This window comes from Cibotium barometz, chromosome 1, assembly GCF_041138505.1.
Source record: "Cibotium barometz isolate CiBa-2024 chromosome 1, ASM4113850v1, whole genome shotgun sequence".
NCBI classification, from domain to species: Eukaryota; Viridiplantae; Streptophyta; class Polypodiopsida; order Cyatheales; family Cibotiaceae; genus Cibotium; species Cibotium barometz.
Window position 1 is genome coordinate 65,994,474 of NC_141046.1, and position 12,863 is coordinate 66,007,336.

Here is a 12,863-nt window from a genome sequence, read left to right on the forward strand (position 1 = left end):
TGGGGGGGACCGGGGTACAAAAAAACGCAAAAAGATACATTGATTGACGTGGAACGTTTCGTACGGGAGAACTTCCAATCTCGCTCATGGGTCCTTCTTTAGGCGACTTTTATATTAATGATATTGCGTTTCTAAGTCACTCACGCAAGAAACGTGGTATGCCTTCATCTTCTAGATTCGATTGTGGAGACATGAAAATTTGAAATACTTTAACTATAAGACAATAAAAAAAAAGCGTCTGTACTGTGCTTGCCTTGTGGAGTCAATGAGCAGGAACATGTTGGCTTCTCTCTGAGGATAAGAATTCAAAGACGGCCCTTTGACTACATCAACGCCAGATCCGCATTAGTATATGGCTTCTCAACAAACCCTCCTCCCTCTACCCATTACCTTCTCATTAATGCATTGCAGTGCCTTCAATATAACGCAGCTTTCAACAATTAGTAGCTCCTTACTTCGTCGTTATCTTGCCTTAACATCTTTGCTCAAGGATCATGGGCGAAACTTTGGTTTTTCACGGAGTTCTCCTTGCAACCATATGCGAGGCCGCTGATATTATCAATGAGCACCGTCGAATTCATCCCTTTTGGCAAAACGTAAGGAGCAATTTTAATACATGGCTTTGATTATTTTGCAACATTTACCATGGTTTAGGCATGCTGGTGATGATGATGATCGTATGCAGCTTTGTATGTGCTATGATCGGCAAATCATTGAGGAGATTCAAGAGTTTCTCCACATCGGCAAAGGCTTGAGCAAGCTCTATGCCACGATGGACTTTGGGGTTGCCAGGATTGCGAAAACACGTGTGGTCAGGCATGCACCCTTCCACCCGACGTGGAACGAATCGTTCCACGTGTTCTGTGCCTTTGATGAGGTGGCGGCTAATGAGGGCCTGACCATCAGTGTGAAAGACGATCTGCCCATCGGATCCGTGGTGCTGGGCAGAGCCCACATCCCGCCCAGCGAGCTGCTGTCCGGACAGATCATAGAGGGTTGGTACGACCTCTGCATCAACCATGATTGCAGCAAAGTAAGGGGCAAGATCTTGGTTAGGCTGCAGTTTGTGAAGGTGGAGGATGACCCCTATGTCTGTTGGGGGGGTGGCCTTATCAACTCAATGTCAGGCGTCCATTACAGCTACTTCAGGCAAGAAAGGGGTAACAGAATACGCCTCTACCAAGACGCCCACATGGCGGAGGGCTTCATGCCGCCGATAGCTCTAGATGGGGACCGTCTCTACGAGGCAACCAGATGCTGGGAGGATCTATACAAGGCCATTGCAGGAGCTAGGCACTTGATTTACATAGTAGGATGGTCAGTTTACACTAAAATAACACTGGTGAGAGACATGGAGAGGATGATTCCGGGGGCGGAAGGGGTGACACTTGGGGACCTGTTGAAGAGGAAGAGCGAGGAGGGCGTTCGAGTGTTGTTGTTGGTGTGGGATGACCGGACGTCAGTGAACGTGCTGAGTATAAAAACGACAGGGATCATGCACACGCATGACGAGAACACGGAGGCTTACTTTGCCGGCACGAAGGTGCAATGCGTGCTGTGTCCTCGCAATCCGGACGACGGGTCCAGCCTAGTACAAGGAGTAAAGACGGGTCTGATGTTCACACACCACCAGAAGGCCGTGGTGGTGGACGTGGCTCTCTCAGAAGACAAGGAAGAAGGAGAAGCATCAGGAGGAGAAGATGCAGAGAAGGTGGGCGGCGCCCGCAAGCTGGTTGGCTTCGTGGGCGGGATCGACCTCTGCGACGGACGCTACGACACGCAATCCCACTCCCTCTTCGGCACGCTGGGCACGCCCGCCCACAAGGACGATTTTCACCAGACCAACTTCGATGGGGCTTCTCCCAAGCTGGGCGGGCCGCGGGAGCCGTGGCACGATGTGCACGCCATGGTGGAAGGCCCCTGCGCATGGGACATCCTCTACAACTTCGAGCAGCGATGGCTACGCCAAGGCAAGAGAGGCGCCCTCCTGAACGTCAAAGAGATCAGTGTTCTCAGGCCGCCTACAGAAATCATAGCAGAGGATGATGAAGAAGCCTGGAATGCGCAAATCTTTCGATCTATCGATGAAGGAGGCGTTGTTGGGTTCCCTCAGAACCCTGACATCGCCGCCGCCATGGGGCTAGTTTCCGGCAAGGAGCATACCATAGATCGCAGCATTCAAGACGCTTACATTTGCGCGATCCGGCGCGCCAAACACTTCATTTACATGGAAAATCAGTACTTCGTGGGAGGCGCCGCTTCCTGGAGCGCGCACAAAGACTCCGGAGCCTTGCAGCTCATCCCCATGGAACTCACCCTCAAAATAGTGAGCAAGATCGAGGCAGGAGAGAGATTCGCAGTCTACATTGTGGTCCCCATGTGGCCGGAGGGGGTGCCCGAGAGCTCCAGCGTCCAAGACATTCTACACTGGCAGAGCATGACCATGGAGATGATGTACAAGAGAATCGCAAGAGCGCTCCAGGCCAAAGGGATGGGCGGCCAGGCAAAGCCCACCGACTACCTCAACTTCTTCTGCTTGGGCAACCGAGAAGTTAGTAACCCAGACGAATACAAACCTACTGACGCTCCGAGGCAAGGCTCACACTACGCTATTGCTCAACGTCAACGGCGATTCATGATTTATGTGCATGCCAAGACCATGATTGGTAAATATTTCATTGCCTTGTGCGATCCCAACTAGGCTCTAGCTTGGATGGTATTAATAATGAATTTTAAGTTTAAGATGGTATAAGTTGTGACCTTAGATATAGATTGACATTACATACTCATATTGTGTGTATGCATTTTTGCAGTCGATGATGAATATATTATCGTTGGTTCTGCCAATTGTAACCAACGTTCCATGGATGGTGCTCGCGACTCTGAGATTGCGATGGGCGCCTATCAGCCACACCATCTTGTTAATGAAACAATTGCAAAACGACCTAGAGGACAAGTCCATGGCTTTCGTCTTTCTCTCTGGTATGAACATCTCGGGGAGCTTCATGATGACTTCTTGCACCCGGAAAGCATAGAGTGCATTAGCAAGGTTCAAGCAACATCGCAACATCTATGGAACCTCTACACTCAAAATACCCCCGTTGATATGCATGGTCATCTATTGCCATATCCCATAACCATCGAGTCCAATGGTGATTTGAAATCCCTCTTTGGCTATGAGACCTTTCCTGATACCAAAGCTCGAGTCTTAGGAACACATACAGCCACACTACCCCCCCTTCTTACTGTATGATGTCATTTCTTTTGGGATGGTCTTGCTCACAAACATTTTTGGATTCTTTTGGGATGGTCTTGCTCACAAACATTTTTGGATTCTTCAATAATACTAGGATTTGTGATAAAGACATGCTTTATAAAGCATTATTGAAAGCCTTTTATCTATTTTTTAGGATGCTAATGCCAAGAGTTTTTCAAGATTGTGAACACCTTAATGGTTCTCATCAAATGCCTTCCTTGAGTTGATGAAGCTGATGTAGTGAACAAACTTCCATGAAGTTATTTTTCATATTTGTTTGAACTAACTCTAGCATTATATGTAGTAGACCTCTCTCTCTCTCTCTCTCTCTGTCTCTCTCTCTCTCTCACACACACACACACACATGGGAAATCAAGTACTATGTGAGCCTAATCTTTTATTTTGGTATTTTTCATGGACCTCAAGGTGTTAAATTGGGCAGTATGGGTACATGCACCCTTAAAGGGCAACATAATGAAGGGTAAGATTCGGTGAAGCCACTTTTAATGAGCTTCTCAAGGAAAAAATTTCCATATGGGTAGCTTTATCATCTCATAACTTATGTGTTACTTAAAGAAGGTAGTATTCTTCATGGTCTTCAACGTGTTAAAGAGGATAGTATGTGTGCATACTATGAGGCTTCCATGTAAGAAGCTTTAGATCTCTAATTCAAGCTTCATGCAAAAAACGTGAGAGAGAAGAAGAACTCAAGAATACCAAAAATAAACCTGGCTTGGCATACCATGTTTAATCACCCAACCTTCATATATACCAATGACCTGAGGCATCTAGTGTGTACCTTACCGGCCACACTCCATACTCACATGCCCCCTATGTCCATGCTGGTACCCCCATGCTACACATCACTGGGTCTTTGGCCTACAATTGTCACCGGTGAACATTACCCATTCACAGTTATTAATATAATCAGTGATGTGCAATAATATGCCGCCATTGGTTTTTCCACACAACACCTGTGTGTCCCACGCATTACTGGCATGTAAATCCCATATATTGGTGTGTACACATCCCACGTATTGCCACGTGTAAGGGTCATAACATTCTTCCCCTTTTTAGGAATCACCATCCTTTCGTCCTCGAAACCATGTATGGAGTAATGTATGGGATGTTGAGAATCTTCTTGACTTCCCTCATGAATGCAGAAGTACATTTGTTACAATTCCAAAAGTGTCTCACACAATAGAACTCCCCAAAGAGATGTCCACTTATTTGATGTACATTTGGACTGCTCTCTATGATGTCCATAAGCCCACGGAGTCTTGTTGAACTTTGACTGATGAGTGGTGAAGCACATCAATGGCCATGGCTGTCCATATAGTAAATTTACAGCAATGGCACCCTTCATGCAAATAGCTGTCCAAAGACACCATACAGCTTTACCACTTTATCCACTATGATTCATTGCTTGTAGAAGCTCCGGGTGGTCTTTCATGAAGCCTTTGGGCTGCTATGACATGAAAAAATAATATCTTTCATTTTCAACCTTGTATATAGTTTTGTGGCTTTGCAATGGTAATAAGGTGGAAGCTTGTCCAAGAAGATTACGGCAGGCCTATAATAAAATGACATCATGGCGGCAGCTTGGTGGCTACCCTGACGGCATCTCTCATCAATATTTTGCATTTCCTAAAGTTTGTGTAATGTGTGGATGTGTCATTGTTGTAAATACCAAGTATGTTCTATAAATGCTTTGGTATGGTTGTACTGGTGAGTGATGTGGGAAATAAAAGTGGGCCTAAATGTATGCATGGCTCACCTTTGTAATATTTAAATGCTATTTGCCACAAGCTAGCATGTGGAAGGCATGTGGAGAAGGGTGTGTAGGTGTATAATTAGGGAAGATTCTTCTAGAAATCCTACATGGATAAGGAGCCTTTTGATATTTGTAAAGTGAAAATGCCACATAGGTGCCAACTTGGCTACAACCTTGTCTCATGCAAGTATCTTTAGTCAAAGATCTCCAAATTAAAAATTAGAAAAAAGACTTTGCCTAAAGAGACATTTCATGTGACCTCCTCACATGTGTCATAGGAGGTGGAAGGATTCTACAATTGTAACTTGTAAACAAGGTGAGCCTAGGGGTCACTTTTCCATCTATAAAAGGAGTCCTCTCCCTTTCAAACCAATGAGTAAAGCCTCCACAATTGAGCTTTTGAGCATTCTTGTGTCATTATCACTCTCCCAATTCTCTTAATCATCTTCCCAAGATACTCTCTTTGCATATGTAGGCTTACTTAGCATTAGCTCCCAAGGCCTTACCCTAAGATTGGATGATCCAAACTAAGGGAGATAAGGAGTTATTATCTCGGTGGGCTTATGCCTTCTCAAGGTAGCCCTTGCCTTATTGGCGCCCTCCTTTGGAGGTACCAATGGTTTTAGCGGTAATGAGCATGTGGAAAGACTTTGGGAACCATGGGTAGATTTGCCTCATCCACTACCCAATGTTAACCCTTACTCTCTTGTTTGTACCATGAACGAGATGAAAGGCAAGGACTTTGCTAAGTTGGAGTCTCAAATGCAAAGAGGAATGCAGTTTTGGTGGTTTTAATCCCTACTTTCTATTGGTAATTACTCTTTTCTGGGTGATCTTTTCTAAAATTGTTTATATGGCTAGAAATCTCTTTCAATACTCTTTCCATATGTGTAATCAATTATTCCATATCATGTTAAAATGATGAGCAAAATCTCTCTCCCAAAATTGCTAGCTTAAAGTCATTTTTTAACAACTTTCTATGCCATTAGTAAAATGCCCATAACTTTCCGCCCAGTTGTCCATTTTCAAAAGTTTTTATATAGGCGGCGCAAAGCTCTCTTTGAGCTCTACGCATATATGTGGTCTAATTTGAGTGCAGCCATAAGGATTGCAAACATAAGTTCTCTGTTTTTTGCTTTTTTTTGCATATTTGGTCATCCCTCCTTAATCACAATTATTTCCTCTTAATCATCTTGCCCATGTGAAACCCTATGTATTTAAATCATTTGTATTCTATTTCTACTACTATTTACTTCCCAATGTTGTGTCCAAATCGTCCAATACATCCAAATGAGTTATATCAATACACCCCTTTCACCTCTATTCACATAGTGCTAAGCTGAAAGATTTTCTTCCAGTAGAGAATTGGCCTTGCTTTTGGGGCTGATCAGTTAGCCCAAATTAATGCTTCCCCTGAGCCATTTCTATTTCCATCTATGAATTACAACCTCACTTTCAATGTCTATATCTTTGTTTTACTCTAGGGAGATAGGAAGTGAGATTGTCTCTTTTTCTCATTTAACACCAAAATCTCTTCTTCCTTCTTCAACACATGATCTTAAGAAGTGACCAAAACAAACCTCCAATTTTGTGTCACACTGCCAAGAAGCTTCTTCATTAGGCAAGCCTCTCCACTTCACAAGGTACTCAACAATAGACCTATTACGAAGGTGTCTTTCCCTCATTGCAATCACCATCTCCGCCACATATTGAATCATTCCCTCTTCATCCATAGGAGGCAATTCATCAATCACTTCCAATTGAGGTCCCACATACTTCTTCAAATGTGACACATGAAACACATTGTGGATCCTTGTAGTAGAAGGTAACAACAATTGATAGGCATTGATTTGTAGAGGAATGGCTTCAAAACTTTGTTCTTGAGAGCTCGAAATGTGGCCAGGACATTTGATAATCCAAAAGGCATAACCATGAATTGAAATAGACCCCATTCACAGTGCGAAATGTCATCTTAAACTCATCACCATCTTTTATCCTTATTTGATAATACCCGTACTTGAGATCTATCTTGGATAAATATTTTTCTCCTTTCAATTCATCAAGTAAATCATCAATCCTTGGAATGGGATATCGATTCTTTATAGTGATCTTGTTGAGATCCCTATAATCGATGCACATTCTATAAGATCCATCCTTTGTCTTCACCAACAAAATGGGTGAGTCAAAAGGTGATTGGCTTGGTTGTATGAATCCCATTTCCAACAGCTCTTCCACTTGCTTTGCCACCTCTTCTCACTCAACCTTTGAAAGCCTATAAGAAGGCGTATTAACTGGTTTTGCATCCTTCTCAAGCTCTATGGCGTGGTCGACTTATCTAGTATGTGTGGCAGGCATTTAGGTGCTTCAAACACATCTTTGTACTCTTGCAACAAGCCATCCATACACACTAGGATATCGTTGTATGGGAGTAGAAGTTGGAGTGAAGTTTGCACGAGGTACATAAGGTGTTGAAGAGATAGAAGTTGGCCATTTTACTGCATTTGGGCTTCAAGTAGATGGCTTAGTTGATCCCGCATTCCATCTATTTGCAACACCCACCTTATACTTAGATTCAAAGACCTCTGCATGATACGTGGCATCTTGAAAAGTTTGAGGTCTTTGAGCCTTCACATTAGCTCCAAGTGATGATTTCAATCCATGTATGTATTTCACCATTTTGTTGTTCTCATTTATTCCCCCAACAAACATGGAAAGCTTCCTAAATTGTTTATTATAATCTTTGACAGAACTTCCCTTTTTCTCCAAATCATACCATTGCGCCACCACAATTGCGCGTGTTCCAATGGAGATGTGAAGTTTTGAAACATGGCATCCTTGAATGCCTCCCAAGTTTCCAAAATGCATACCCTCATGTTGAGTAAACCACCACCGTGAATGGGCATAATCTTTTAAATGCAACACAGCAAATTGTACTTTGTCTTCCTCTTCACGGGGATATAATGGAAAGTACATCTCCCATCTTGCTAATCCATTCCTCCAATTCTTCGGTGGTTGTGTTCACCCCTTTGAACTTGCGAAGTGTAATCTTGTACTTCACATCTTTGACCCTTGGTGATTCCAATGTAGAACGTCCATGGGTAGTGTGTGGTATATCCCATCTCCCACTCACATTGTAAACACCCCTTGAAGATCCCTCCATAGGATCCAAAACTATAGGCTGCTTTCCAAGCCTAGAACCCGAAACATGCCCACTTTGATGGTCTCTTGAAGGAATATTTGACTTTCCTTGCATACCACCAAGATTTCCATGTGGATTTGGTGCACGGTCAAACCTGTCCACACCCCTTTGTACACCTAAAATCCGATCTTCAATAGTTGCAAACCTTTCATCCATCTTGTCCAACATTTGATGCATCACATGTAGAGCACCTCCTTTTGGGCATCTCTTTGTGCATCCTTAATTGCATCAGTGAGAGCAATCCTTAACATATCCAAAGTGATGTTCCCTAATGAGGTTTGATCATGTCCACTAGTGTGCACCGGTATTCCTTCATTCACTATTTGCCCACTAATGTCATGTAGAGGTACCCTTTCTTGTTGCATTGCCCTTGAGCTTTGCCCAAGTTCAACAATGGAATGTGGTGCCACATTTTGACCATGTCGATCCTCACCTAATGGAGCATCACCCACATGTACCATGTCATCACGAACCACCTCATTGGCATCATCTTGAACTTGGTTCTCTTCCACCACACGGGCACTTGTGCTTGAGCTCTCGATGGCCTTTCACAATTTCCCATGCTACCAAGTGGTTAGTATAGCAAACGGCAACCAAATTAGGAGTTCTTTAGTTTGTCGCACTCGCCTTGATGAGATGAACACTCCTATCACCCTGAATCACCACTTTGATCACCCCCTATACTTCTCTGTTTTGACTTTTAGCTAAACGTCAACTATGTGAGGTTGACCATCCAAATGATAACGAAACCGGAAACTTGTTGTCTCATTTGTAGGATACGTGATGCAGTGACTCCCGGCCATTAATCAACCTTGATTTTTGATTAGGAAGAACATGATTGAAACCCTGGGTAATGGTTCAAATATGAAGAAACCCTATTTCTCAAGGGATCAACATGAGGAGATAAGAGAGAGAAAAGCATAAACATTTTGATTAAGGTAACTAATCTTAATTAGCAATAACTTTCCCCAAATTTTGGTCATGCTCTTCAACTTTTGGAGCGGCTACCCCGAATTTTGGTCCACAGTGACCCATAGCCCCTAAAAACTTAGATGAATTCAAAAATCAAGGAAATTTCTTTGCCCAAGTTCAACAATGGAATGTGGTGCCACATTTTGACCATGTCGATCCTCACCTAATGGAGCATCACCCACATGTACCATGTCATCTCATCATTGTAATGAAAGGGGCTTGGGTTTGAACATAAGGGGAATCCCCATGTGCCATTTCTTGATCAAGAAATCAAAAAAATTAAGAAAATCAAGAAAATTTTCAAGAAACTCAAGGAAGATCAAGACAATGCAAAATTTTTAAAAAATTTTAGAAAATTAGATCAAAGACAAGCCTCTGATACCACTGTAATGATGGGGAGAGAAAGAAAGAGAATGCACTGATAATGGAGTACCACATGCACTCATGATGGAGTACCACATGCACTCAAGGGAGTACCCCCATAGCCATAGAAGCTTGGAGCTCCAAGAAGGATGATTTAATTAGTCAAAATAATTAGATGTCATTACAATTTTTTCACTTATATACTTGCCCACCTTTTTACTTATATACTTGCCCACCTTTTTTCACTTATATACTTGCCCAACTTTTTACACATTAATGTTGGGCCCCCATACTTGCCCGATCATATCCATGCCCATGGGCTCCCCTTATGTTCAAACCCAAGCCCCTTTCATTACAATGATGAGATATTGTGGGCTTCTAGTGGGCGTTTTCCTAGGTGCAATTGTTTGATTAACGATAGCACCAAGGCACTTCTAGAGAAATTTTGGAAGAAGAATTGTAGAGCTTTGCCAGTGTTCAAGAAAGCATTGTGAAAAAGAGTCTCAAAGGGTGCATTTACGAACATGGACCTTGCTTTCTTGAGGTGAGTCAAATTAAGCTATATACTTAGTTTGTGGATGCATGCCCTCGCCTTAAGATTAGCAAAAGAACTTTTGAGTGATGCAAGCCATAGTTTGTGTGCTACTCCTAAAAATTAGGCCTTTTCAATGTACATTGCAACCAAATGAGATCAGATGCTGACCAAACTTTGTAAGAGTGTATATATGCACCCCATCCTCACTCTTGCAAAGTTTGGTTACCATTGGATCATAGTTGGTTATAATGTGCATTGGAAAGGCCCAATTTTCAATGCGTTGTAGCCTTAGAGAGCTACCTAAAAATTGGGTCTTTCTAATGCACATTGCAACCAAATGTAGTCTGATGGGGGTGACCAGACTTTACAAGAGTGTATATATGGACCCCAACCTTACTCTTGCAAAGTTTGGTCAACATTGGATCACATTTGGTTGCAATGTGTATTGGGAAGGCCCAATTTGCAATGTACATTGAAAAGGTCTAAATTTCAATGTGTTGTGGCCTTAGAGAGCTCTTCGAGAGCCCCTTGAAAAGTGGGCCCTTCCAACGCACATTGTAACCAATGTGGTCCAATGGTGACCAAATTTTGTAAGAGTGTATGTGTGGACCCAACCCTAACTCTTGTAGATTGTGATCACTATCGAACCACATTTAGTTGCAATGCACATTGGAAAGGCCCAATTTTCATTGTGTTGTTGCCTCAGAGAGCCCTAAAAATTGAGCCTTTCCAATGCAAATTGCAACCAAATTTGGTCCGAAGGTGACCAAACTTTTCAAGAGTGAGGGTGAGGTCCACATATACACTCTCGTAAAGTTTGGTAACCATCGCACCACATTGGGTTACAATGTGTGTTGGAAAGGAGCGATTTTCAATGTGTTGCCCAGCAACCTTATAGACCCCTTGAAAATTAGGCCTTTCCAAATTCACATTGCAACCAAATGTGGTTTGATGGGGTGACCAAAATTTCTAAGAGTGTATATGTAGACTCCACCCTAAACATTAGTCTCCATCGGACCACATTTGGTTGCAATGTGCATTGCAAAGGCCAAATTTTTAATGTGTTGTGGCCTTGGAGAGATCCCTAAAAATTGGGTCTATCCAACACACATTATAACCAAATGGGGTCCGATGTGCTGACCAGAATTTGTAAGAGTGTATATGTGGACCCTACCCTCACTCTTGAAAATCTTCACACTACCGGATCACATTTGGTTATAATGTGCATTGGAAAGGCCCAATTTTCAATTTGTTGTGGCCTTAGAGAGCCTCCTTAAAATTGCATCTTTCCAATGCATATTGCAACCAAATGTGGTCTGATGATAGTGACCAAAATTTTCAAGGGTGAGGGTGGGTCCATATATACACTCTTGAAAATTTTGGTCACCATCAGATCACATTTGGTTGGAAAGGCCCAATTTTCAATGTTCTATGGTCTTAGAGAGCCCCTTGAAAATTGGGCCTTTCCAATGCACATTACAACCAAATATGGTCAAATGGTGAAAAAACTTTGTAATAGTGTATATGTGGAGCCCCCCACCCTCACTCTTGCAAAGTTTGGCTATCACCATCGGACCACATTTAGTTATAATGTGCATTGCAAAGGCACAATTTTCAATGTATAGTGGCATTGATCAGAGTCCATGAAAAATTAGGCCTTTCCAATGCATATTACAACCAAATGTGGTGTGATGGTGAAAAAACTTCGCAAGAGTGAAGGTGGGGTCCACATATACACTCTTGCAAAGTTTGGCCACCATCGGACCACATTTGGTTGCAATGTGCATTGGAAAAGCCCAATTTTCAATGTGGTGGCTTTAGTGAGCCCCCAGAAAATTGGGCCTGTCCAATGCACATTGCATCCAAATGTGGTCCGATATATATCAAACTTTGTAAGAGTGTATATGTGGATCCCACCCTCACTCTTGCAAAGTTTGGTCACCATCGGACAACATTTGGTTGTAATCTTAGTTGTTTATATATCTCGATCGAGATACATCGCAATATGTGGCAAGGATCTCAGTCGTTCATGTATCTTGATCAAGAAACATGGATGTAATCGGAGTTGTTCATATATCTTAATCAAGATACTTTAAATAAATTTAAGCCATTTATTTTACCAACCCTAAAACCACACATACATCTCGGTCATTCATTTTGCAAACCCTAAAAGTTGTGCCATGTGATCTCCAATGAGATTATAAAAGCCTAAGTTTTTTTTCCTCCTCATTTTCTTACATTGTTTTCACTTTTTCACTCTTCCTTTATGTCCTCTCTTGAATTAAAGTGCCAATAGTGGTGATTGGATCCAACATTAGTGGTGTTTTATAGCTTCATTAGTGCTAGATTAGTGTTTACTTAGCACTAGTCATTGGACCTGTCACATTGGCTTTTTACATCGGCTCTCTTATTTGTGTTAGCATGGAGTCACACAAAGAGGTTCCCTCTTCTATTGTGGACCTCATCGCAAAGATAAATTGTTAGTTAGCGCCTATCTTTAGGAGTGCTAGATACACACCATCTACTTTACATATCAAGTCAAACTTGCAGGCGATGCTCTCATCTCTTTATAGCCTCAAAATTTTGTTTATGTAGATGAGTTGATAGCATACTACTGTATTTCTCTAGTATCAGATGGCTTGATATATCGTTAGGTGTGTGAGCTTGGACCCATTAGAGATGGAGCATAATTGGACCTTTTTCTTAATAGCCAAGGGATGCGTCCTGGGCAGGGAAGTCCCTAACTATTTCATGGTGTTCGCAT

General features: G+C 42.5%; 1 protein-coding gene across 2 annotated transcripts; it reads left to right on the forward strand.

The window, feature by feature from the left end:
• Positions 1-279: 279 nt before the first annotated feature.
• LOC147642337 (phospholipase D alpha 1-like) lies at positions 280-3,447 on the forward strand. Of its 2 annotated transcripts, XM_086805444.1 has the most exons (3): positions 280-596; positions 686-2,666; positions 2,814-3,447. In XM_086805444.1, the coding sequence occupies exons 1-3, from the start codon at positions 495-497 to the stop codon at positions 3,251-3,253; spliced, it is 2,523 nt and encodes an 840-aa protein (XP_086661570.1). In that variant the 5' UTR covers positions 280-494; the 3' UTR covers positions 3,254-3,447. The 2 variants fall into 2 exon arrangements, with proteins under 2 accessions (XP_086661570.1, XP_086661562.1); XM_086805436.1 differs by lacking the exon at positions 280-596 and having other exon boundaries at positions 674-2,666.
• Positions 3,448-12,863: the final 9,416 nt, after the last annotated feature.